This window comes from Podarcis cretensis (assembly GCF_951804945.1).
Source record: "Podarcis cretensis genome assembly, chromosome: 10".
Lineage (NCBI taxonomy): Eukaryota > Metazoa > Chordata > Lepidosauria > Squamata > Lacertidae > Podarcis > Podarcis cretensis.
Window position 1 is genome coordinate 77,118,784 of NC_137179.1, and position 26,895 is coordinate 77,145,678.

The following is a 26,895-nucleotide window of genomic DNA, read 5'->3' on the forward strand; positions in this document are numbered from 1 at the left end:
CAAAAGTAAGTGCAGTAAAAACCACACATCCTTCTCATGAGAATTTCATATAATTCCCCCTCTCCTGCTTTGATAATTTTCAGAGGCAATCTCTTTTCTCATCAATTGATGAAGAATAGGGCTGGATCAAAGAAGCAATTCAGTTAAATGCATTGTAAACTCACAGAAGGAAACCCGGTAGGGAAAGATGGAACTCCACAGCGCCATCTGGTTTCACATTGTTATATTGCATATATAATGCATACCAATCTAGCTGAGTCCTAGATTTAAAACACTGAAATGTTTGGCGCAGCTCTAGGGAAAAAATCATTAAACCCCTGTCAAAATATCCCACAATGGTGTCAATGGCAAAAAACCAGTATTCACTCCACATCACATGGCTGTAACCCCTCTAATATTATAGCTCAGCCTTTGCCAACCGTGTAAGCCCCCGTTGTTGGAATACAGCCCCAATCATCCCTCACCATTGACTGTGATGGCTGGTGGTGATAGAGCTGTAGTCTAAAATATTTGGGGGGCACCAGGTCGGGGAAGTTTGTCATAGCTGTTACCCATTTATTATCTTTTGATCAGCTGTATAAGTGCTGCTGGTTAATCCGTGTTAGTGTTTTTGTTTTAAATGAAAGTTCCTACAAACACTAGAGGAGAAGAGGCACTCCTCCTTTTCTCTCACCTCTTCTTCTCTCACCTGTTGTGACATCTGCATCAGCTAGAGAAAAAGAACACACCTCTTTTCCAAGCTATTGTCTTATTCATATGCAAATTTGTGCATATGTTATCAAATAAACCTCTCTTGAATTTTGTTTTTTGGGCTTCTCATGGGCATCTGGTTGGGAACTATGGGAACAGAATGCTGGACTAAATGAGCCTTTGTCTTGATCCAACAGGGCTCTTCCTATTTTTTAAAATGATGAGATAAGACCCCCAAATGTCAAGGCCAAAATGGATCAGCCTGTTCATTCAGGATCTCAGAAGACCTGTTTGGGACTATGGGACCTGCCTTACTCCTGCGGTATTCCGAGCAGCCTTGCGTCTCAAGAGCAAGGCATGTGATGCCTCTTCCACAGTGTCTAAAATCCCAAAGAAAGTTTGAAAACGTATAAAAATTCAGATTAAGTTAATTTTATAAGAATACTGATTTGGAAAACCGTTAAAATGCCATCTTGCCAAAGGTTGCAGGCAGCTTTACCTGCAGCAATTGCATGTTGATTGCCCTCTTAGAAGACAAAGTCCAGCAACTGGAGGAACGTGTGGCTACGCTCCAAAGAATTAGAGAGCTGGAGCTCTTCTTGGAAGCAACAGAGCACACCGTCTCCACCAAGGAGAAGACAGGGGACTCCCCTGAGAAGGAGGCTAGTTCACCAACACAGGAGCCAGATATATGGAGAAACATGACTCAAAGAAGTAGGAGGCCCAGGGTTCACTCTGATTGTTTAGAAATACACAATCGCTTTGAGGTCCTCTCCCCTAGAATGGAAGACGAAGAGCAGACTCCATTTGAGGATCTCTCCCTCGTTACAGTCGAACAGGTATATGAAGACGAGCAGCAAAGTCAGTCCTCAGGGAATGTGCAGGCGACCTTGGAACGGACAGCTCGCGGAAGAACCCCGACCAAACCTAAGAGGAGGCGTGTAGTGGTGATAGGGGATTCCCTACTGAGGGGAACAGAAGCTGTGATCTGTGGGCCTGACAAGATGTCTCGGGAAGTGTGCTGTTTTCCCGGGGCTAAGATCCAAGATGTAACTGAACGATTACAAGGAATCATAAAACCCACTGACAAATACCCCTTCCTCTTGGTTCATGTGGGAACCAATGACACTGCAAGCAATAGCCTCCAGAAGATCAAAAGAGACTATGAGGCTCTGGGCAGGAAATTGAAGCAATTAAATGCACAAATTGTCATCTCATCTGTCCTCCCAGTTGAACGACGTGGCCCAGGTAGAGAGAGAAAAATAGTGGAAGTGAACAGCTGGCTTCGCAAATGGTGTAAACAGGAACGGTTTGGATTCTTAGATCATGGACTGCAGTTTCGTGAAGATGGACTTCTGGCAAGCGATGGGCTGCACCTCACAACAGTTGGGAGGAATGTTTTTGCCAAAAATCTCAGAAACCTCATCAGGAGGGCTTTAAACTGACTAATGTGGGGGAGGAAGACAGTGCTCCTGAAGGTAGGAGTCTATCAATTGATGAACATGATCATCCAAATGTCATAGACCAAATGGAGCAAACAGCGCGCAGACCTAGTGGTGGGAGGAAAAAATCCTTAAATAAGAGACACGGGGGAATGATTAATGGACTTCAATGTCTGTACACTAATGCGCAAAGCATGGGTAATAAACAAGATGAGCTTGAGCTCTTGGTACAGCAAACTAAATATGACATAATAGGCATCACTGAAACCTGGTGGGATAAGTCCCACGACTGGAATGTAATAATGGAGGGTTACAATCTATTTCAGAGAAACAGACCAGACAAGAAAGGAGGAGGAGTGGCGTTATATGTCAGGGATGTGTATACCTGTGAAGAGATCCAAGATTTAGAACCTCAAAGCCAAAGTGAGAGCATTTGGGTCAAAATTAAGGGAGAGATGAATAACAGGGACCTCATTGTGGGAGTTTACTTTATTTTTTTTAATAAAATTTTTATTAGATTTTCACATTTTACACACACACACACACAAAACAAAAACAAAAACAAAACATGTATAATTTCATATTCTTACTTTCTTTACCCCCTTTCCCTGACTTCCCCCCACCCCCTCTTCATACATCCCAATTCCAATAATTAATTCAGCAAGTTCTTATCTCCCATCTTTAACATATTATTGTTATTTTGGAAGTTAGCTCTTTTTACTTATCCACATTTAACTTATCCAATTCTATTATAAACATTAAGTCCTTTTTCTAAGGTCGACCTAATTTCCCTTCCAAGAATTTCTCCCTTCATATATTAATTAGTTATATGTCATAATGGCCAAATACAAAAATCATAAAATTTTGAAATTCTATTCTCCCCTCCCTCCCTACCCCGGTTTCCATCCCTTCCCTAGCAGATGTCCCCAAAAACAGTTCCTAGCCCGGATTCCTCACATCCGAGGCCTTCAAGTCTCTGTCAGTCTCTCTCTGCCGATTTTGTTGATAACCCTTTTTGTTGGTCCTCAGGTCTCGAAGGAGTTCTGTCACAGTCACATCAAATTTTCTTCCATCCAAAATACTTAAAAGCAGTTGCTGCAAAAGGTCAGCTGATCTCCCATATTCAAAGAGGAAGTCCCAATCATATTTCTTTATTCTTTTAAATTCCAGTATTCCAGGGACTCCAGGGACTTCTTCCTTCATCTTTCTCATCTTTCGCAGATTTGTAGTCCAAAGATCTTCTTCTTTATTTCCTGACAATATAGGCTTCTGATTGGTATTTTCCTGTAATTTTTTCACTCCTTCTTTCCTCTCCACCAATTCCAAAAACGCCTCCTCTGGTTCAGCTGCAGATTCCTTATCAGTCAAATCCTTTATGCATTCAGCAGAGTTGTTTGTTTTAGGGTTCAAGGTCATAAGTTCTTTATTCATAGCCGTACTCTGCTCTTGCAGGATTCCCACGAGAAAAAACATTTTTTCTATCTCTGCCAGTAATTTTCCCTCTGCAGCCATTGTAATGTCTCTAGTTCCCCCTAGGGGGATTCCAATTACTTGATAGTCCTTTTTCCAACAGTCCGTTACTTGTTGTTTATAGCTACGTTGTTTCCAACCACCTCAATTCAAATGCAACACTTTTAATTCAGAGAGTCATTAAATAACAAAGTTCTTAACTTTAGCCGCCCGTTTGACAGCTCCTTTGACAGCGGTCAGACTCCTTATTCTTTTTCCTCCGGCTCACACACAGGACGCTCCCGGGTTCGGGGGGGGGGGTTGCACAAAAACTTCCAAAATTCCTCACTTTCTCTCCAGCACAAGACTTCTTCTGTCAAATTCTTGGAAGTATCTTTTATCTGACACCAAAAACAGTACTCTCCACCTTAGTTCTCCGATCCTTGCTTTAGATCGTTTGTAGGTAGGGGGGGTGCGGACTTCCCTTTAGCACATCCCCCGGTTATACCGAATTCAAAGGTATAAATTTTAAAGTCCAGATTCCATTCTACTCACGGGTTGTTCTTTTTCCAGTCCGAATTTTGGGAAAAAAGTCAGCGCTCTCCGGCCATGGCTGCGCGGCTTCGCTCTACTGAAGTAGCGGTCTACTCACAGCACTACGCCACTCCCCGTACCCTCTCCGTAGCCTTTACAAAGGCTCTTCGTGGGTCGGGGAAGTCGCTTAAAGGTGCCCGCCGAGTCACCAAGTCCGCAGGCTTCCGCGCCTGCGGTTTCTAAGGGTCCCCGCGTCGCCGGCGCGGTAAGACCCGTCTTCAGCCGAGCCGATTCCCTCCGGAGCTCGGAGGGAATCCGCCATTAGCCGATCACGCTAACCCGGAAGTCCCATTGTGGGAGTTTACTATAGATGCCCAAGCCAAACGGAGGACATAGATGATGCCTTCCTGGAACAGATGGCCAAGCCTGCAAAAGGAAGGGAGATAGTAGTAATGGGGGACTTCAATTACCCGGATATTTGCTGAATGTCAAACTCAGCCAAGAGCATAAGGTCAAACAGATTCCTCACTGGCCTTGCAGACAACTTCATTGTCCAGAAAGTGGGAGAAGCAACAAGAGGAACAGCCATTTTAGATCTGGTCCTAACCAATGTTGATGACCTGGTTAGTGGGGTAGAAGTGGAAGGATCATTAGGCGCGAGTGATCATGCTCTTCTGAAGTTTACTATACAGCGGAAAGGAGCAGCCAAGCATACTAGGACTCAATTTCTTGACTTTAAGAAAGCCGACTTCATAAAACTTAGGGAAGTGCTGGGTGAGATCCCATGGACAGTAATACTAAAAGGAAAGGGAGTTCATGATGGCTGGGAGTTTGTTAAGAGGGAGATAGTAAAAGCACAACTTCAGGCAATACCAATGAGACGGAAACATGGAAGGTGCCTAAAGAAGCCAGGGTGGCTATCTAAAGAACTTTTAACTGAGTTAAGATTAAAAAAAAGGATGTGTACAAAAAATGGAAAAGGGGGGAAACCACCAAAGAGGAATTCAAACAAATAGCCAGCACGTGTAGACACAAAGTCAGAAAAGCTAAAGCACAGAATGAACTCAGGCTTGCTAGAGAGGTTAAAAGCAACAGAAAAGGCTTTTATGGGTATGTTCGTAGCAAAAGGAAGACCAAAGAAACAGTGGGGTCACTCAGAGGAGAAGATGGTGAAATGCAAACAGGGGACACAGAAAGGGCTGAACTCCTCAATGCCTTCTTTGCCTCAGTCTTCTCCGATAAAGAAAACAACGCCCGACCTGAAGAATTTGGAGCAAATGATTCAGCAGAGGAAACACAGCCCAGAATAACTAAGGAGATAGTACAAGAATACTTGGCTAGTTTAGATGTATTCAAGTCTCCAGGGCCAGATGAACTACATCCAAGAGTATTAAAAGAACTGGCAGATGTGATCTCAGAACCACTGGCAGTCATCTTTGAGAATTCCTGGAGAACAGGCGAAGTCCCAGCAGACTGGAGGAGGGCAAATGTTGTCCCTATTTTCAAAAAGGGGAAAAGAGAGGACCCAAATAATTACCGCCCAGTCAGTCTGACATCAATACCAGGGAAGATTCTGGAGCAGATCATTAAGCAAACAGTTTGTGAGCACCTAGAAAGGAATACTGTGATCACCAATAGTCAGCATGGATTTCTGAAAAATAAGTCGTGTCAGACTAACCTGATCTCAATTTTTGACAGAATTACAAGCCTGGTAGATGAAGGGAATGCAGTGGATGTAGCCTACCTTGATTTCAGCAAGGCATTTGACAAGGTGCCCCATGATATTCTTGTAAAGAAGCTGGTAAAATGCGGTCTTGACTATGCTACCACTCAGTGGATTTGTAACTGGCTGACTGACCGAACCCAAAGGGTGCTCATCAATGGTTCCTCTTCATCCTGGAGAAGAGTGACTAGTGGGGTGCCACAGGGTTCTGTCTTGGGCCCGGTCTTATTCAACATCTTTATCAACGACTTGGATGATGGACTCAAGGGCATCCTGATCAAATTTGCAGATGACACCAAACTGGGAGGGGTGGCTAACACCCCAGAGGACAGGATCACACTTCAAAACGACCTTGACAGATTAGAGAACTGGGCCCAAACAAACAAGATGAATTTTAACAGGGAGAAATGTAAAGTATTGCACTTGGGCAAAAAAAATGAGAGGCACAAATACAAGATGGGTGACACCTGGCTTGAGAGCAGTACATGTGAAAAGGATCTAGGAGTCTTGGTTGACCACAAACTTGACATGAGCCAACAGTGTGACGCGGCAGCTAAAAAAGCCAATGCAATTCTGGGCTGCATCAATAGGAGTATAGCATCTAGATCAAGGGAAGTAATAGTGCCACTGTATTCTGCTCTGGTCAGACCTCACCTGGAGTACTGTGTCCAGTTCTGGGCACCACAGTTCAAGAAGGACACTGACAAACTAGAACGTGTCCAGAGGAGGGCAACCAAAATGGTCAAAGGCCTGGAAACGATGCCTTATGAAGAACGGCTAAGGGAGCTGGGCATGTTTAGCCTGGAGAAGAGGAGGTTAAGGGGTGATATGATAGCCATGTTCAAATATATAAAAGGATGCCACATAGAGGAGGGAGAAAAGTTGTTTTCTGCTGCTCCAGAGAAGCGGACACGGAGCAATGGTTCCAAACTACAAGAAAGAAGATTCCACCTAAACATTAGGAAGAACTTCCTGACAGTAAGAGTTGTTTGACAGTGGAATTTGCTGCCAAGGTGTGTGGTGGAGTCTCCTTCCTTGGAGGTCTTTAAGCAGAGGCTTGACAACCATATGTCAGGAGTGCTCTGATGGTGTTTCCTGCTTGGCAGGGGGTTGGACTCGATGGCCCTTGTGGTCTCTTCCAACTCTATGATTCTATGATTCTATGAAAACCGTTAAAATGAAATGCACTGAAATTCAACCAGGGGGATACGGGGAAGTCACTTAACAATGTTAATTAGATTAGTTTTAATAAGGTTATGATTATGCTTGTTTGTTTTTTGTTTGTGTGTTTAAAATTTTGTGAAAATCAATAAAAAAATTCAGAAAGAAAAAAGAAAAAAGAACTGAGCTGAAGGGTTCAGCCAACCAGCTTATATAGAGCTCAACTACAACGCAACAGTAACAACTTTCTGTAACTATCCAATCACTGAATGTCACTTTCAATTCCTTATTTGCATATGTGGACCTGAGGGAAAGCTATCTACAGTATCCCCCTGCTGGCCCAGGGTGAGAACTTCAGTACATAACACTATGCTTCACCTTAGACACTGTGGCTCACTAGGAGCTGCAGGTTGTACAGAGGCTGCTATGGGCAGCACAGCTAACAACCTCATGCACTAATTTTTCCCATGTGAACTTGAGTAGGTTGAATAAAGTTCTTCAAAGGAATAACAAACTTCCTGTTACCACCCCTTACAGCACCTGCCCCCCCCCATTTCTGTCTTTCATGAATGTAGCCAAATGTCCCAACCACTTTGTCAGGCCTCTCTTCCTGAATAATATTGAACTCTACCAACATGGCCCGACTTGGAATGGGGCAGCGAGTTGAGGGTGTGTCCATACATTACAGAATCTCCTTGGAAGTTACACAGTTCTTCCCTGCAGCATCCCTTCCAGGCAGCTTGTCACAAGTATGTGCAGCCATTCACCACCCATGAGAAAATAAAGAAGTATACATTTCCAGGGCACCTTTTAAAGTGTGGCTAAACTGTCTCTCAGGGGCTGGGGCCAGTTCTTGCTCTCTCCAATAGTGTTCCAGGCTTCAGCCAGTTTTGGACTCACACATGATAAATTTAATACTTAAGAAAAGCCATGAACTGGAAATATAACAGCCTACCCCAATATGCCCACCCCTTTTTCATTTAGTGTAAACAGGACCTATTCACCTAGTGACTTAATGAAGCAAATCTAGTGATGCGCTTGGATGTGCAAAATGGCCCAAATGGTAACCAACGTGTGTCTATACAGGCAACTCCCTATTTATGCAGGGATTACCTTCTAGCCTCCTGCACATTTAGGGAAATGTATGTAAATGGGGAGGGACGTAATGGTCAGGGGTCCCTTTACCTTTTATGTAAATGGGGAGCACCCCCACTGTCCCTCTGGCTTGTGAGGAGACCCTCCCTGGAGCCCTATATGCTCAGTCATGCGTGAATTGAATGTACATAAATGGGGGGATGCCTGTATTTAATAAATTACTGTTTTGTTTAATTTGATCCTGACCTTTTTTTAAAAAAAAATACATTCACTGGAACAGGACAAATTGTTATTGATCTTTATTTTCTTGATCTGATCTTGAGGGACCTAGCTGGATAATTCAGTTATCCAATCATCAATATTAGAATTTAATGTAAATATATTACAATTCATTGCAAATCATCAATGTATAGTAAACAGCAAATGATTTTTTTAAAAAAACCGTTTTTGAAGTCTCTCATTATTTAGATAGCTTAGTGTCCACTTAAGACTTCAATGTCTTGAGCAGGCTTCCTCAACCTCAACCCTCCAGATGTTTTGAGACTACAATTCCCATCATCCCTGACCGCTGGTCCTGCTAGCTAGGGATCATGGGAGTTGTAGGCCAAAAAACATCTGGAGGGCCGAGTTTGAGGAAGCCTGGTCTTGAGAATAAGCCCCTCTGAAAATAATGGAATTTATTTCTGAGTACAAGATTGAAATGTATTTCCACCCATGGTATTATACAACCTTAGACTTATTTACATAAAGAAAAGTTCTCTCTCTCTTTTGGGTTTGTCAATAAGTTGCATAAAGTACATCAATCAGAATGACAGATGGCATATTGGCTAACACAGATCCCAATCCATTATTTGTAATGAAGGCAACAGGATTTTTTGCATGATGAAAAAGTAGCACTTTCCCATATTTTAGTTGGCATTGTTTGTAGGTAACTAAACCTATTCTGAAGAATATTTTTTTCTCTAACAGGAAAAGGTATCTTGAATTTCTTATGGTAGCATATTAATCCTATGAACAGCTAAGTAGATGAAATACCATTTTCAAGCAGGGTTAAAAAGCCCAAACTATATTTTTGGTTTTTCACTTCAACTAAAGAAGTAACACACATTTTGGTTTTGTGTGGATTACTGACCCTACTTTTTAAACTACTAACATCTGAACCAGTACTGAATGGTACCTTTTTTGCTGACTTTGGAGATTAATGATGACAATTCTCCTTTAAAAATGTTTTTACATCACCAAGTTGCCTTACAAAGTTGGCTCTCTTTCTTTGCATGTTCTAAGAATACATGACTGGATGTCTCAACCTGGGGCCTCCCATTGTTCATAAGATTAAAGTACTCTTTTCTCCGCCTAAAGAAACATAAAATTGCAATACAATTGTGAGTAGCTCATTGGGAAGTGGCTGAAGGAGAGAGGCAGACTGGGCTAAGGATTCTGGATTTTGTTGCTGCTGTTTTAACTGGAGAAATGAACCCATTGCTACTGAAAAGCAATGGCAGAGCATGACACTTTAGTTACATGTATCAGGACCTGTTTATGTCCTATCTAGAGTAGTATGAGCATTGCCATCCCATAGTTGCTTTCAACTGTTCCAGGTATTATCTGCAAATTCTGTTCGTGTAACTGATGTTTATTTCATGATTACAAAGTAAACTAGTAATTCTGCTTCTTAACAGGGGGTGCCAATCTACTTAGCCACATTAGAAAATTTTGTAGATATTTCTGGTGGTAGTCTAGGAGCAACAATGCTTGTCAGTAACCAAGCTGTTGTAAAAATCACGACCAGTGAGGGCACTTAGGCAAGAAATCTCCACGGCCCTCCCTCCTCTCTTGCTGTGGCTCCCTCCTCACCAGCAGGTTTGTAGACACTTGCCAGTGGGTCATCTACTGAGGTGTGGCCACTTGGAAGATGCACAAGTAGGCTGATCCTTGCCATTAACCCTTAACCCTTAAGTTATTCTCAAGGAATCTGACTGTTCATGGACTCTCCCATTGATTGCTCTTTAGGTAGTAATAAATAATAATAATAATAATAATAATAATAATAATAATAATAATAATAATAATTATACCCTGCCTATCTGGCTGGGTTTCCCCAGCCACTCTTGGATACTAGGGGCTCCAAACTTGCAATAAGTCACAGTCTGCTGGAAATTTGGTTGAGAGGCTACTGTCTGGTAAATGGAAGCCATTTGATTCACATGATTTATTGGTTTTTCACCAAGATTTGAACCAGTATCTTCCACACATCATTTTAAACCATGTGAACAATAGCAGAAGCAGTTTCTCTCTCCCCCTCCCTCCCTCCCTCCCCCCCTCTCTCTCTCTCACACACACACGTATCAGTAGGCATGGCCCTTTACAGTGTACAAGAGGACAAGTTCCTGCCCCGAGGAGCTTACAATCTAATATTTGGCACAAAGGAATGGGAGGGAAGCAAAGGCAAGGGTAAATGGAAAAGAACACATGATGGTTTCCATTACACATACTTAGGCTGAGTTACAATCAAGCACGAAAACTAGTGAAAAATACATGAGTTAAAAGCTTCATAGAAAAGGTGGGTCTTGAGGAGGGGTGTGAAGGAAACAAGGGAGGTGACAACTCTGTGAGGCAGAGCCTATTGAGGGAACAGATGATCTTTGGATGGCTGAGGGTAGGGGGTCTGAGAAAGTGATGATCACAGGCAAGGATGTGCTTGGATAAAAGTAGTGAGATACCTTTGGTGTGGCAGGGAAATAACAAATACTATGTGCTGGATCTGGGAGCAGAAAGGAATACAGTATAGGAATTTAAGATGGGTGTCAGTTTATCAGAGCAATGAGAGGTGAAGGTTTTGGCAGCAGAGTCCAGAACAGAAATGAGAGGACCAAGGTGAGTCTATGGAAGACCCAGAATGGATAGGATTCCAGTCATTAAGACAGGACAGGGACCCAGGTTTTTGCTGAAGGTACAGGTAGGAAGAGGTTTATTTGTAGGGGGTGCAGTGCTGTATAAGGAGAAGCAAAATGACTGAATATGGAGACAGAGGACAGAGAAACCAATATGTATGAGGAGAGGAGAACTTTGGAGTTAAGAAGTTTGGTCTCAGGCATACTGAGTTTGAAACAATGACAAAGCATCCAGTGAGACTTACTAGCCTGCAAGTTGGATATGTAGAATGGGAGGGGAAGGAGGGCAGTTTAGGGGTCAAGGGGCTGAGCTGGGGGTCATCTCTGTAGACACAGGTAACTGAAAGTCATGGGATTTTATGAGGTTACCAAGGAATATCGTGGAGTGAGGAAAATAGCAGAAAGCTGCTAACAGAGAGACACAGGACCCAACACAGAGAAAGAAATACGAGAACACAGAGCTTTCCGTAACTGAAACACTGGAAGATAGGAAGGAAGAAAATCATATGAGCACAGAATTGTGGCCAGTTACAGGTGCCACATAATACCCATTCCACATGTGAAAGAAATTATTCTTTCAATGTGGTGGCATCTATACTTTGGAACTCAGACAAACATCTCACCTCTTCCCCTTTCCTCAATATCTGATCAACCCAAAACATGGCTCCGTCACACAAAAATTTGAAGCAAGCTTGAATTTTAAAACTGCACATTTAAGATAAGCAGCTGCTGAATGTTACCTTTAAGGCCAATTTAAGCACAGGAAAACCGTTTCTTAACATTTTAAAACCTTAAGTACAAAACTTATCCACTTCTAGAGAAAACAAAGATCTCTAACAGGAGGGCTATTTCAGAAGGCTATTTCAGAGTCCCGTTGAGAAGAAAGTGCTGCCCAGGCCTTCTTCCCGGCACGAGCCTAACTGGTCAACCCTTTTCACAATTTGAGCCCATGCTAGGGTTCTTTAAGGTGCCTGGTATTAGACTTAGACTACAGGTGGGTGTTACCTTTATACTAAAAAATAACCTCCGGACCTAACGATCCCTCATGACCAGTCGTTCGCTTTCCTTGCTACTGAGCTGTCAGTGGCAAAAGTGTTAAAGTTTGTTGGGTTGTATAATTTTGACCCACTGAGTATGCTGCAACGGCCCTGCAATAAATTTGATTTATTGCCACTCCAACAAACTTCAATGGCGCTCACACATTTCCACTCTGCGCGCTGCCACTCTCCTCAGTGGCCGGATAATAGCAGAGTTCACACACAGCATAAAATGGTTTGTCTGTGTTGACGTGGTGTCTTGAATAACTCAGCTCGACACCAGGCTTCTAATCTAAAACTCTCTATTTAGTAGCATTCAAAACAGAAAAGAGAGAGAGTCCCACCTACTCCCACCCCCCCCGGACGATCTCTAGCGCTTCTGCATGCGCTGGTTTTCGGATGATCCTGGGATCTTACAAGTAGTTGTTTATGGCTGGCCTGATTGAGCATTGCTTCTTCTTGTTAGCCCCACTGGAACTCCAGTTATTTCCAGACCCTGGGGATTGCTGGGGGACTGGTGATTCCTCCTGGCAATTCGCCTGGTGCACACTGGATCACCAGTCCTTCCTCGCCCCCAGAATCCAGTCAAGCGAAATTCCTGGCTGGCTCACCAAACTGTTATAAGAAAAAAAACTGTCCCTTTTCCCTTATGGGATATTCAAGAGCCCATACAGTGGTGCCTCGCAAGACGAAATTAATTCGTTCTGCAAGTTTTTTCTTCTTGCGAGTTTTTCGTCTTGCGAAGCACGGTTTCCCATAAGAATGCATTGAAAATCAATCAATGCGTTCCTATGGAGACCATCCGGGGACAGAGGGGAAGCGCCGCGCGCCTTCCCCTCTGTCCCCGGACCTGTTTTAAAGCAAGGGAAGGGGCAGCGGGGAGAATCGCTTCTCCCCGTTGCCGCCCCTTGGTTCAAAAGGGGTCCGGGGAGAGAGGGGAAGGCGCGCGCGCCTTCCCCTCTGTCCCCGGAGATTGCGGGGCTGGCAACGGGGAGAAGCGATCTTCTCCCCTCTGCCCCTTGCTTCAAAAGAGGTCCGGGGACAGCGGGGAAGACGCGCTGCGCTTCCCCGCTATCCCTGGAGCTTGCAGGGCAAGCTTCGTTTTGCGAAGCAAGCCCATAGGGAGATGCGTCTTGCGAAGCGGCTAAGAAAACGAAAAACTCCTTTGTCTAGCGAGTTTTTCGTCTTCCGAGGCGTTCGTCTTGCGGGGCACCACTGTATAGAGTCCTTAAGTGGGTCCCCTATTGGTATGAGAAAATAACAGAGGCCAACCAGAATATATTGAGAAGCAAAGTGGCTAAGTCTGATCTTTATTAAACTGTTGCAACAGGGACCTCACTCACCACATGCAGGAGGGAGGAGAGAACCCAGAACAATGGTGCGCAAGGCCTTATATAGACTTTTGAAGTTGCCCACCCTGTAGCCCAAGACCACCCCCCAAAACATCATATATACATCACAGAAGAAGGCGGTCTACAGCGGAAATCCTTTTTGCCAGGATACCTAATAATGGTCAGGTAGGTTTGTGATGGTTAATAGTTTAGTTCCCGAATCCAGGTCACAGGCTCACCCTATTCATACACAAATACGCCATTAAGACAGGATTTGTAAGCAAAAGACAATGGGGAGACTTTCCCATTTCATTTCTCCTTGCAGAGAAATATTTGAGGTGAATTTGGGAGAGTCAAAATAGCTTCAGGATAGCTCTCCTATACTATTTCAGACACGTGGTTTATTTACTTATATGTTTGCCTTGTACATTTATGAATATTTTATTTATATTTAAGACCTTAGAATGCTTATAACACTGGTTTACATTTTTTTTTTAATTTTTTATTAATAATCTTACTGTTTTATTCTGTTTGTAAACCACTTCGAGGTTTTCTACAATCAAGTGATACATACAGCTTAGGAAATAAATACATTATTTTTTTGTTTAATTGTATTAAAAGGCCTGGGAGGAGAGGGGGGAAAAGGAATTTTCCTGGTGCTAGAAAGACATTAAAGCAGGTTCCAGGCAAGTCTCTATAGTGAGACCATTCCATGGAGAGGGCTGTAGGTGAGAGCAGCAGGGTTGTCAACCCATCAAATGAGACAGCAGTGGAAGAAGAAAGGGAGACTTCCGGGTTAGCGCCATCGGCAACGGCAGAATTCCTCTGATCCAGAGGAACCCGCTCCGCGAAAATCGGGTCTTGCCGCCGCGGCGAAGGCGGAGACCCCTTAAAAATCCCAGGCGGAGGAAGCCTGGGAACGTGGGATTCGGCTGACACCAGGAGCGCCCCCCTACATGCAAGGAAACCCCTTTTTTGGGGGTCCGAAGCGACGTGGGGGTGAGTGGCGCGGTGTCTTGAATCGACCGCTATTTTTACGGAGTGAAGCCGCACAGCCGTTGCCGGAGAGCGCTGACTTTTTCCTGTGGACAATTGGACTCTAAAACAAGTACCCGTGAGTAGAACGGAAAATTGGACTAAGAAACATTTTAATTTGGCACTCAAGCGGGAAGGCTCTAAACAGGCAGTCCGCCTTCCGTTTTTGTAAATAATCCGAAGCAAAAATTGTGCAAGCTAAAGTCTGAAAAGCTGTTTATAAGGATCTAAAATTTCTCCTGTTTTAACCATCCAAACCCCTCTTTGAAGCAGGAGTAAAGAGGGGGAATTTGACTGTTTATACCTGCAGGAGAGAGAGTAAAGAAAGATAAATTTCCACCGTCTCAAACCTGGGAACGGGGTGTCAGAGACCAAGACTTTTGGTGAAGTTCATTGACCGTGAAAGAAACATTTTTTGACAAACAGCTAAAGAAGAGATACAAGTTATCTGCAATGTTGCCCTTTGCATTTAAAAGGAATTAAAAATCTGAAAAGTGAAAGTAACTTTCTTTTGTTGGATTTGCTTTTAAGATGGATACAAATAGAAACTGCCTCCTCTAGAGGGAGTTTGTTAAATTGTTGCTGGAGTCGATCTGGGGTTTTTCCAGCTGTGGTGATTAGGATCCTGGGAACAGACTGTGACCTTGAACAAAAATGTGTCTGGAAGAAACTTTGGTGCTTGCTCTTTGCAAGATGAGCGCCCTGTTAGAACAGTTGCATGAGAAGATGGATTTGATGACTGTTGCAGTTAAAAATTTTGGTTAAACAGTGAATATTTATACAGGAATTACTCAGGAGCCAACTCAAGAACCTGATTTGATGGAGCAAGTGCAAATGCAGAAGACAGGGGAGGAAGTTGTTGTTGAACTTCAAGCAATACAAATGGAGAAGCCTGAGGCCCCACAGGAGCATAAGCTGTTGTTGTTGAAGGTTGAACCTGGAGCGGGCCAGAGGGGATCTGGAGTTGTGGGGGCCCTTAAGTTTGGAGGGTCCTTGAAGCATGTCTTTAAATACCCTCTGGACTACGCTGTTGACTGTGGGGAATGGAACTATGAGGAATGGGCTGATTTCTTGAAAGATGGAGACACTTTCGAGTTGGAACATCCCCGAGATCTACTCTTCAATGAGGAAGGAAAGAAACTAAGAAAGAGATCAACAAAAGAGAAGGTAAAGTGCAAATATAAACAAGAAGAAGATCTGCAGAAGGGACATGGAAGAGACTTAAGAGCTTCGGACATAAGATTACCAGGTAGATGGACCAGAAGAAAAGGACAATAAGGACTGACATAACCCGAGACCAGGAAAAAGAGATGCTGGATGAAGATTGGAAGAAAATCTTTAAAGTTTTATTTTGGAAATTACTGTAAAATTAATGAATATTAGGAAAAACATTGGAAGGAAACTATTTGGCTTTAGTAGAAATAATTATGTACAAATAAGTATTAAGTCTTAAGTTTTAAGGTATTTTATGGTAAGATAAGGTTAAAATAAATTAAGGTAAATTGAATGACAGAATATAGTAGTGAAAGATGGAAGGATTTGCAGACTTAATTAACAGGTTAGGTTTTTAAAGATAAATTATTTAATTGAAAATTGAGTGTTATTAGGTGAAAATGCAAAGTTATAATATATTTAGATGAATTATCAAGATAAAAGAAAAAATGGAAAGGATTTGCTGAGATTACTAATTGAACTAGAATACAAAAAAGGGAGGTGTGAGGAGGTCAGGGAAACAAGTAAAGGAAAGTTAAGATATGGAAAGGATGACGTGTTTTTTTCCCTTAAACTGTTTTTATATTATTTTTACTTCTTTTTGTGTGTATTTTCTATTTTTTGTTCCTTTTTTCTTTTTCTCTTTTATATTTTTGTAAACTTCAATAAATATTATTTAAAAAAGAAGAAGAAGAAAGGGTTGAGGCGGAAGAAGCAGAGAAAACTAGGCAAAGAAAAGGAAGAGGAGAGATCAGAGCAGATGGTGTCCGTTTTTACACTGAAGAAGATGGCAAATACTATATTTAAGCAGACCATAAAAATGTTGAGCCCATTTGCTTGTCCTGTCCCCCCGGTCCTGACCTAGTCCCGGCGGAAGCTATAAAACTTCATGCAGACTGGTGGGCGAAAATCCTGGCCGTTACTTTTGATGCCGTAAACAACAGTGGGAAGGTTCCAAGAATATGGAAGGATGCGATTATTATTCCAATTCATAAAAAGGGCTTGACAGATGACCCGGGAAATTACAGGAATATTAGTTTATTGTCAATAATTGGGAAAATATATGCACGGTTCTTGTTAACTAAGCTTACTAAGTGGGCCGAAGAGAACAACCTGATTGGGCCTGAACAGGCTGGTTTTAGACCGAATCAGTCAGCGGTTGATCATGTCTTAGTTTTATACCACCTTGCCCGGAAATATTCCGCCCCAAATAGAGGCCAACTTTGTGCGGCCTTTATTGATTTAAAGGCCGCTTTTGATAGCATCCCCAGAGGATTACTTTGGGGAAAATTAGCACGATGGGGAATAGACAAAAGACTTTTGTGGCTAATAACTAAATTGCATGACAGCTCGGCCGCCAGGGTGAGAATCACTCCGGCCGGCGACCTCTCAAATTCAGTAACCATCAATAGAGGTGTTCGTCAAGGATGTATCCTTGCGCCGACCCTTTTTAATCTATTTATAAGTGATATGAGGGCGCCTCTGATAGATTCTCAAGAAACGATCCACGCCCCCCGTCTTGCCCAATATCGTTGCCCCCTTCTACTCTATGCAGACGACGCAGTGATCCTATCTCTTTCAAGAGTTGGCCTTAGGAGGGCATTAAAAATTTTCGATGTTTACTGCAAATCAAATTTTCTTACAATTAATCATGCCAAGTCCAAAGTCCTAATTTTCACTAAGAGTCGAAAAACCTATAATTGGAGAATAGACGGAAAAGCCATTGACCAAGTCTTTAAATTTCAATACTTGGGAGTCCTTCTCCAACACAACATGGGCTGGAAGGTCCATCTTGCATATGTATTAAATAGAGCTAAAGCCCTTTCCTTTGCGCTACTGCGTTTTTTCTTTTCAGATGGGGCTTTCCATATTCCATCAGTGTTAAAAGTTTTCAAGGCAAAGGTGACTGCAACAATAGCATATGCAATTCCAATATGGGAGTCTTTTGTTAATCTAACCCAATTGGAGGTAATCCAAAACCAGCTTCTAAGAAGGTTGCTAAAATTACCCAGGTGTGTAAGCAATACTGCTATACAACTCGAACTAAATGTTACATCTCTTGAAACCACATTATGGAAATGCATCCTCTGCTACTGGTTGGCATTATGGCATAAACTTCCAAATCTCCACTTGATACAGTGTCTCTGGAGAGATGACTTCCCTAGCCCTTGGGCAAAAATAATACATGGGAAACTTGTGTCCTTAGGATTATCTCCATCTGAACTACTAGAATTGGATTTAATCTCTGCCAAGAGAATTATAACTCACAAATTAGAGGAGATGGATTTACAATTTAATATTGCGACAGGTGGTGGCACCTGTTCGCCAATAAACCTTGGCTTAACACCTCCAACGAAACTTCCATCTTATTTAACTACCTTATCTGTGGTGATGCACAGGTACGCCTTTATAAAGGCTAGATTCAATGTTTTCCCATCAAATGTGTTGGGTAACAGACTCTCCAACGGACAGATCTCACTCCTCTGTGACTGTAAAAGTGGATCTATAGAATCGTTATATCATATAATCTTCTGTTGTCCATTACATTTGGCTTTACGGTCCAAGTTTCTGGCCCCATATTTATCGAGAATTGCTGACAGACCTCAGGAAGCCCAAATAATATACTTATTAAACGACGAAGACACAAGTAGATCCCTTGCAGTCGCTAGATACCTGATTAATGTCTTATTTCAAAAGAGGAGAAATGATCACTGTATGACTCTGACAGCTTAGCTAAACTTAAGAACCATCAATAAGTGCCAGAACTAAGACGCATATCTCCCAAAATCCGAGGGATTTGAATTTCGGTTTACATAGAGGGAGCTTATTGTGTATAGTGTTTACTTAATTGAAGTAAAATTGGTTTTATATGGGTGTTTTAACTTGGATTTTAACTGTTTAAATTGTATTGTTTATGGATAAATTTTGATGTATTGTTTTCGATATGGGCCAATGGCCGTAATAAATCAAACTGAACTTGCTTGTCCTGTTCTATTGGGATAGCCACCATTAGCTTGAACTAAATGGGCTAATGCCATAAGAAAAAGAAGTTGTGTGATGGTCTTTAGAACACAGGAAAAAATGCATCCATTGGGTTTTTGAAATGCGCTGCCAGCTAGACTTCAGCAGTTTACAGGCCCATACCAAAACTCAATGTGTGCTGAATTCTGCATGTACCAGCAGTTATCACATGGCCAGCACCGCTTGAAGCGCTCGCAGCTCACAGCCCATGCACCATGCCAGAGCTGACTGCAGAAATGGGCCAAAACTTCTCTGATCCAATCTAATCTCATTCTCTCCTTATTTGAGGCATACGTTATAGTTCACAGTACTCCATCTCTCTATGCTTGATACCCACAGCTGCTCTCCCAACTTATTATGTACAATCTGCCGTTCTATCAGTGATCAACAATCAGACTGACTACCGAACCAGACCTCAGCACAGCTTGGCTGTGGTGTAAAGTATTATTCTCTGCCACCCCACCCAAACTTCTTCCTGAATTTCCTATCTGTTTAGGGTTGCTATACATCCAGACATACACAGAATACTGCTGCAGGAAGCAGTGTCCAGGAGGAAAGCGGCCAAAATGTCCGGGAAAATCCAGTCGAATAGCAACCCATGTTGGCAGTGCTGTTTTTGGTGGGTGTAATTTTTTAAAAAGCTCAAAAACATATTTTTTGTGATTTTGCCGAAAAAGTTCAAAAAAGTTCAACTGAAAGAAAAAACTTTTGTGTCTGGATTTTCATTTTTTAAAATATGGCAACCCTCTAACTGTTACATTCTGAACTTTTCTTCTGTCATCATGTGGACCAGCAAGTTAATATTTATAACACCAAAGATGTGATACTCAAGAAGTAAAATGATGCCCCAGATTCACTACTATGATGTAAAGGCAAACGCACACATTATAAATAGGCCTCAGTATGTAAATATATGAACATATTTACCACCTGAAGGTATTTCTGTCCAAAAGCATTAAGGTGCCACACACACCAAACATACCACTAAGCAGCATGGAATTTTTTAAAAATATGCAAGCTCCATCATACTAACTGCACTACAATGCCAAGAATGTCATCAGTAGCAGCAAAGATAACATACAAGGAATTCATATGTCTATAAATAAAAATACGGGACTGAGGAAGAGAAAAATTCAGCTAAGAAGAAAGGTGCATCTAATACTTCAGCGACTCCTCTATTTCAATTCTGAAATACATGCCACTGTCTACACAAGTCTCATTAAGTCCTCTAAGAGGAAAATCTATGCAAAAATTAAGCTGTTTGGCTTAAGTAAAATGATAAGTACCCTCTAGATAATCTCATCACTGACAGAATCTTAATGAGATTTATGGCCCCAGAAGTACTCTCTAGCATCTCAGCATACTAAGGTTATACGCTATTGTCAACCAATATAGCAGATGGTGTGGCAATCTATAGCTGACTATTGCAATGGGGCCTTTCCCCAATTAATAGTCCCCCTCCATCCAACCTCTGGGAATTGCATACGTATTGTTGATTCTTTTCTTGCTGCCCTCAAATCCTATGCTTCTATAGCTAGATTTCAAGCACGTGATCCCAGTGATCACAGACAGGAGGAGGAGTTATGCTAGGACTAGAGTAGACTACGTCATTACTGAGGAGGCAAGTTTAGTCACTGTCTGAAAACTATGCCTGCCTCTGGGTCTGCCCTGACCAGAAGGATACAGGTATCAACAAGGGTGTCCCACATGACCTTAAGGTGCTGCTGTGCAATGCCAGGACAATGATTCATAAGACCACTGCCATCCATGAATTGATCATGGATGGAGGACTTGACCTGGCATGTGTAACAGAGACCTGGTTGGACATGACATGTTCTTGCCATTGCTTGTCCGCCAGGTTTCTCTTACACACAGCAACCCAGGTCATGTGGGGAAGGGGATGCAGTGATTTTTAGGAAGTCATTAGTTTGCACCAGGCAACCTACTGAGGAGACCCAGTTTTCTGAGTGCATGTTCTGGAAGTTGGACAATAAGGGCAGTACAGGATTCCTATTGATGTACCGGCATCTCTGCTTCCTGCCTGAGCTGCTTCAGATTGTGAAGGATGTTCTCCTGGAGACACCTAGTTGGGTGGTCCTAGGGGATTTTAACATCCATGCTGACACACCCCTACAAGTGGCCGCTCAGGACTTCGTGTTTCTGAGGGATGGGGTAGGCAGTTATGGGGAACTCCCTGGTCTTGAATGGGGCAACTATGCTCCTGAATGACCAGGTGCATGCACAGCCTGGGAGTCATTTTGGACTCACAGTTGTCCATGGAACAACAGGTTAATCCTGTGTCCAGGGCAGCTGTCTACCAGCTCCATCTGGTACACCAATTGAGACTCTACCTGCCTGCGCACTGCCTTGTCAGAGTGGTACATGCTCTGGTTATCTTCCGCTTGGACTACTGCAACGTACTCTATTTGGGGCTACCTTTGAAATTGACTCAGAAACTACAACCAATCCAGAATGCAGCAGCTAGACTGGTGACTGGGAGCAGCTGTTGGACCATATAACACTGGTGCTAAAGGATCTTTACTGGCTCCCAGTACCTTTCCAAGCACAATTCAAAGTACTGGTGCTGACCCTTAAAGCCCTAAACAGCCTCGGCCCTGTATACCTGAAGGAGCATTTCCATTCCTGGACACTGAGGTACACCTCCGAGGGCCTTCTGCTGGTTTTCTCACTGAGAGAAGTGAAGCTACAGTGAACCAGGCAGAGGGCCTTCTCAGTAGTCATGCCCTCCCTGTGGAACATCCTCCCATCAGATGTCAAGGAGGTAAGTAACTATGCAACCTTTAGAAGACATCTGAAGGCAGCCCTGTATAGGGAAGGTTTAAATGTTTGATGTCTTACTGTGTTTTAATTTGTTAGAAGCCACCCAGAGTGGCTAGAGTAACCCAGTCAGATGGGCGGCATATAAATAAATTCATCATCTAGTGTAGCTTGAGTGTTATGAATCTGTTGCAGCATGTTAGGCTGAGTGGACTTTTCTTTGGTCTACAGGGCCAGCCTTACTAGACCATAGTTGGCCTGCCAGTTGCTGAGGGCCATACCTCAAACACATTAAATGCCTCACACATTAAAACTCTGAAGCACACACACACTTACACTATGGCCCAGTTTGGACAATTATGTCAGCTTAATAGGCTGATATCCTGCATCCTGCAGGATCCCTAGACTATAGTAAGTCAGGAAATCCCCAAATGGCCATAGTTTCCCATTTGGTTTGAACTGGGAAACTATTGTTACCAGGTTCAGAACAAGCCAGGATCTTAAACCATATTTTAAAACTGATTTAAGTTACTAGCCTGTTTGGAACCTGGCATCTATAGTTTCCCAGTTCATGTAAAACAGGAAACAATGGCTAATTGGAGACTTTCTGGCTTATTGTGGTGTGTCAAGAAAGAAGGCAGGAAGGACATCTTCCAAAAATGTTTTATGTAATATACATACATATAGATCAATTATACAAGATATTTCATGCATCTAAGCTAATATTTGTTAAGATTTAATGCCTACCTTAAACACTAAGAATAATTGCACTCCTAGTTCAACACAAAACTAAAAAATGAGGACTGTACTATGAAAAGCCAGTGTGATGTAGTGTGTTTTCTGGACACAGCATCCTTAGACCAGCCATGATCTCTCAGGTAAGGCTGTTGTGAAGATTAGATAACCCCACCCTTACTGCTCTAAGCACCATGTGCCCCAACCAAATACCCACAGGAAACCAGAGATGTAGACTGCACAGCTGCTGCCAGCCACTCACTATCAGGCATGGAAAGCAGAGCGTACCAGCACAGGAACACATCTGGACTATGGGGTCCATAGTGCTGAACAGGGCAACTGAACCCTGAAATGCTAGATGTGTGAATGTGCCCATTGCCAGCTACATCAAATATTTCTAAGGAATCCCATTGGTTTGTAATCCATTATTATTATGTTAGCTCCTTAAAGACTAACACAGCTTTTGTGGGATAAGCTTTTGTAGGAATAGGCTCACTTTGTTAGATGCATCAGATGGTCTGGTACACAGGCATGCCTTTCCACTTTGTGGAATTGCATAGAGACTACGCAACTGGGGTTGGCTATAAATTCAGAGTTTCTTTAGAGCAGTTCTCAACCTATTTCTGACTTTCCCCTTCCAAACATGTTTTCTTCCTGTCACCCCCTGTCCTACTGGTAGAAGGGTAGATATTTAAATGTGGGGGTTTTTTTTTGTAAATAGGTAAAGGTAAAGGTAAAGGTACCCCTGCCCGTACGGGCCAGTCTTGACAGACTCTGGGGTTGTGCGCCCATCTCACTTAAGAGGCCAGGGGCCAGCGCTGTCCGGAGACACTTCCGGGTCACGTGGCCAGCGTGACATCGCTGCTCTGGCGAGCCAGAGCCGCACACGGAAACGCCGTTTACCTTCCCGCTGGTAAGCGGTCCCTATTTATCTACTTGCACTGGTGTGCTTTCGAACTGCTAGGTTGGCAGGCGCTGGGACCGAGCAGCGGGAGCGCACCCCGCCGCAGGGATTCGAACCGCCGACCTTTCGATTGGCAAGCCCTAGGCGCTGAGGCTTTAACCCACAGTGCCACCTAAATAGAACAATTTAATTCATACCGGTAATTTTTATAATTTATACAAAAGACAGTTACATAAAAAATTATACTTTAAGTACTTCTCGATCAATGTGACCCTTGTGCTTGATGACCAGAAACAAGCTTTTTTATATCAAGTTCTATTGCTGTGAGAGATAACCACATCATGCACCTTGCTGTGAGGGCTAACTGCACCCATGGACTTGCCCGTGACAAATGAGATGCTTGGTGCACGCAGCGGAGGAGTGCGGAAGTGGGAGGGAGAAGGAAGCGGAAGCAACGCTGACACAGAGTGTGCGTGGTGCTCCATCCACTGGGAAGCACCGTCACTTCTCTGTTCACTTTGCTTCTCTGTTTTTTATTTTCTTCATTTCTTTTCTGTTTTATTTTCTCAGTGACTTCTGTTTCCTTCACTTCTCACTTCCCTCTGTGGCCCCATGTCTCATGCTATGCGCTCCCCCCCCCCATTTACACGATTATCACCTGTGCCCCCCTTGGAATATCCTGGGGCCCCCAAGGGGTAATTTGGCCCCCGGTTGAGAGATGCTGTGTTTGAGTTTATGTTGCAGGAAAAGATCTGCTTGATGATTAAAAAGTGAGATGATGTTTCTCCACACACAGGTATACTGAATCAGAGACTTGCTGCACCATTTTGCCTTCACTCAAAACTTGCTCACTGCTCTTCTCATTCGGACCCTGTCCTTTCTTGGCATGCTGCCCTTCACTAGCTTCCCAGCTCCCTTTGCATCCAACACATACTTGTCCTTAGCTTTAAAGCTCTCTGTGGCAGATGCCATTTTTTCTGTCTCCATAGCCTTATACCTCTCAAATCTTCTCCTTTAGCTCCACAGCCCTCCTCTCCCCAAAGATGTCTTGCTCCCTTGAACAGCTCCATCCATTCATTCTCTGATGCTCAGAACTCACTCTTAAAACACCTGCGTGCTGCCGCATTTCTCTTTCTTTAAACTCAAATAAAAACTCATTTTTATCAATAAAAAAGCCTTAGGCTCATGACTTTTAGTCTTCCACATGACAAATGAAATCAATCCAAAGTATGTAAGTGAAAAAGCATTTGTTCACCTCTTGTTACCTTTGTCTTTCCCATTCCTCCTCTCTGCTGATTTGCTACTTGTTTTCCACTTCCCTCCCTCATCTACACACCCTCTTTTTATATTGTGTAAGCTCCTTGAGGCAGTGAACTGATTTTGTCTTTTTTGTTGCCATGCACTCTAAATTTGTAATAACAATCAAACATGTCATGGTTACTTACTCCTGCTGAACGAGTTGGTCTTATTCTGTTTTTCCTGTTACTGTCTTCTGCTGGCTTTATGCTATGACTACTTCCTGGGCAGAGAAGGCCTGTGGAGAGAAAACAAAAGCAAACTTATGTGCACTACTTTTAAAAGAAAAAGAAATGGGGGGGGGGGGGAGGGAGATACTGCCTTTTCACTAACATTATAGCAGATCTTTAAATATATATATTTTAAATAAAATTCCAACTCCTTAGGATTTAAAACTTGTTACTAATGTGTACATCTATTCAAAGGTCCTAATGCCTCAAAAGTATATTTCTGATCTTTAAAACAGAATAAAATTTTATTCTGGTTCCTTTAAAGACTGTTATAAATCTTTTAATGTTTAGCAAACAAGTCTGCAACAGAAACTATATTTAAGCACATTTATTTCCCAATAGGCTGAAGATAACCATTTTCATTTTCATTTCCACCTGGCTCTCACTGTTGTGACAGTTGGGTCTATGGATGTGTCCAGAGTATCTTCTAATCCTGTTTTGTTAGATGAATGAATTTTGAGTAATGTAGACAGGTTTGCAAGCAATTTACCCTAATGTAATGCATTTCTATACATTATTTTCACAAATATATTCATTTCATGCACATTTCCCCCTAATATATGTATTTTTGTAAACACTGGTTGGCTGGAGAACTGCATCGCATAATTTGGATAAGTGAGAATTTTGAAAGATGGCTGTGTTTCAGTTCTTATTTTGTTTTGGAAACTGCAAATTTGATAAATCTGGTTTTAAATAAGAACAGAATCAAATTTCTCCCTCATCCCTATTTCTGAAACAGAGGGCTTGAGCAAGTGATTGCCATTCAATTCCAGGTGCTCTTGGAAGAGGCTGCTTATCTCAGTTCAGGCCTGGGTTTAAACTTTTTAGTGTAGAAACTGCCTTGGTAGATAACCTTTGCTGGGAGAAGAACTGGGGGAGTTCAATATCAATGAGATAAAAAAATGCAACTGGCAATAATTTAATTAACGCTTAAAAGTGAATGTGCCATGGATTGCCGTCTCCGTAGTTCTGAATAGCTATGATCTGTACATATAGTCTTAGCACCTGCTTTGTGGTGTCCATAGGTTTCAGTACAAACTAAACAGACAAATTCTCTTAAATAAAGCCATTAATCATTGTTTTCTTGGACTCCAAGTTACACAATGTGGCTATAAAACTGCTGGTAAATATATATGCAGAGAAAATGCAGTATCTTAATAGCCACATATTTCAAAATCACCGATCTGCCAAATGATCATTAATAGCCATAATGATTTCAAACAATAGTGAATTATTTGCACTGAAATAAAAGAAGAATAATGATTGTATTTGTCTATTTGTTCTCCACAGAAGGAAAAATACATTTTGTTATGGGTTTCTATGAAGACTTGCCAGAAAAAAGAATCACTCCAGCTTCCAATACACAGTGAAACAATTTTGTAACATCCTTGTTATTAGCTCATAATGTGGATTAAAAACAAAACTAAGTTAAGCACTTTTAGGCAACATTAGCTCTCGGTAGGAAAGAATGGGGTGCAATGTTAAATACAAAATAGCAAATTTAAGTACTCAAAGCATTTTACAGCACCTACATTATCACAGTAAACATTACAATAAATTTGTACAGTGGGTCCAGGGGCGATCTACTCTGAAATGGATCAAGTGTCAGGGTCCCTAATCCCAGAGGGGGCCCTGAGGAGACTTTAGTCCAAATTGCTTAAAGGTTCTAGATCTAGTAGACCCAATTTGAGTCGCGTGACTCAAATTTATTATTTTTTTGTTGCATATTTTTTAACAATCCCAGCGTTTGAGAGTAAGTAGCACAGAAAGGTGTGGTGATCTACCATGGAACAGCCCCATTGAAGAAGGTAACCAGACTTTGCTGCTGGTTGCGAAGGGCCCCCCATGACTGTTCAAGCTTCAGAGCCCCCAAAATGTAGGCCCGCCACTGGATGGGTCAGCATTATTATGCAATTATGCTGAGAGAGAGTAGTTTGCCTAAAGCTATCTTGTGAAGTCATAATAGCCGAGGCAAGATTTTAAGTAGTTTCTTCCAGTTCTCACTATAACAGGTAGGGAGTGCTGAACTCTCTCTCCACCTGATGCTTTCTGCCACAACTTGTCATCCCAGGTGATTCCTCCTCAGCTGAGTTTGATTCTGTCCTCAGGACTAGTTGAGGAAAATGTCTGGGTCAGAGGTTAGGGGGTTGGGGGGGAGAGCAAAGGAAGAGATTAAAACCTCTGCACCCACAGCCTTTCTACCCAAAATCCCACTGGAAACATTTGAAAGTAGTCCAGATCTGCTGCTGACACCTGTAGCTCCACCCTGAAATCAGGCAAGAGATGCAATAGGCCTAGGCCAGGGGTCAGCAGACCTTTTCAGCAGGGGGC

General features: G+C 42.6%; 1 protein-coding gene across 11 annotated transcripts in view; it reads right to left on the reverse strand.

The window, feature by feature from the left end:
* The window catches only part of LMNTD1 (lamin tail domain containing 1), a 237,975-nt gene that overhangs the window by 52,100 nt on the left and 158,980 nt on the right, over positions 1 to 26,895 (reverse strand). For 10 of the 11 annotated variants that reach the window (XR_013843021.1, XR_013843022.1, XM_079993315.1 and 7 more), the window contains exon 10: positions 24,484 to 24,572. Coding sequence is in view for 8 of the 11 variants with exons in the window: in XM_079993315.1 (XP_079849441.1) it covers positions 24,484 to 24,572 (89 nt within the window). In the remaining 3 variants the exon portion in view is untranslated. Of the gene's footprint in view, positions 1 to 9,271; positions 9,448 to 24,483; positions 24,573 to 26,895 lie in introns of all 11 variants that reach the window. The other variant, XR_013843023.1, reaches the window with a different exon arrangement.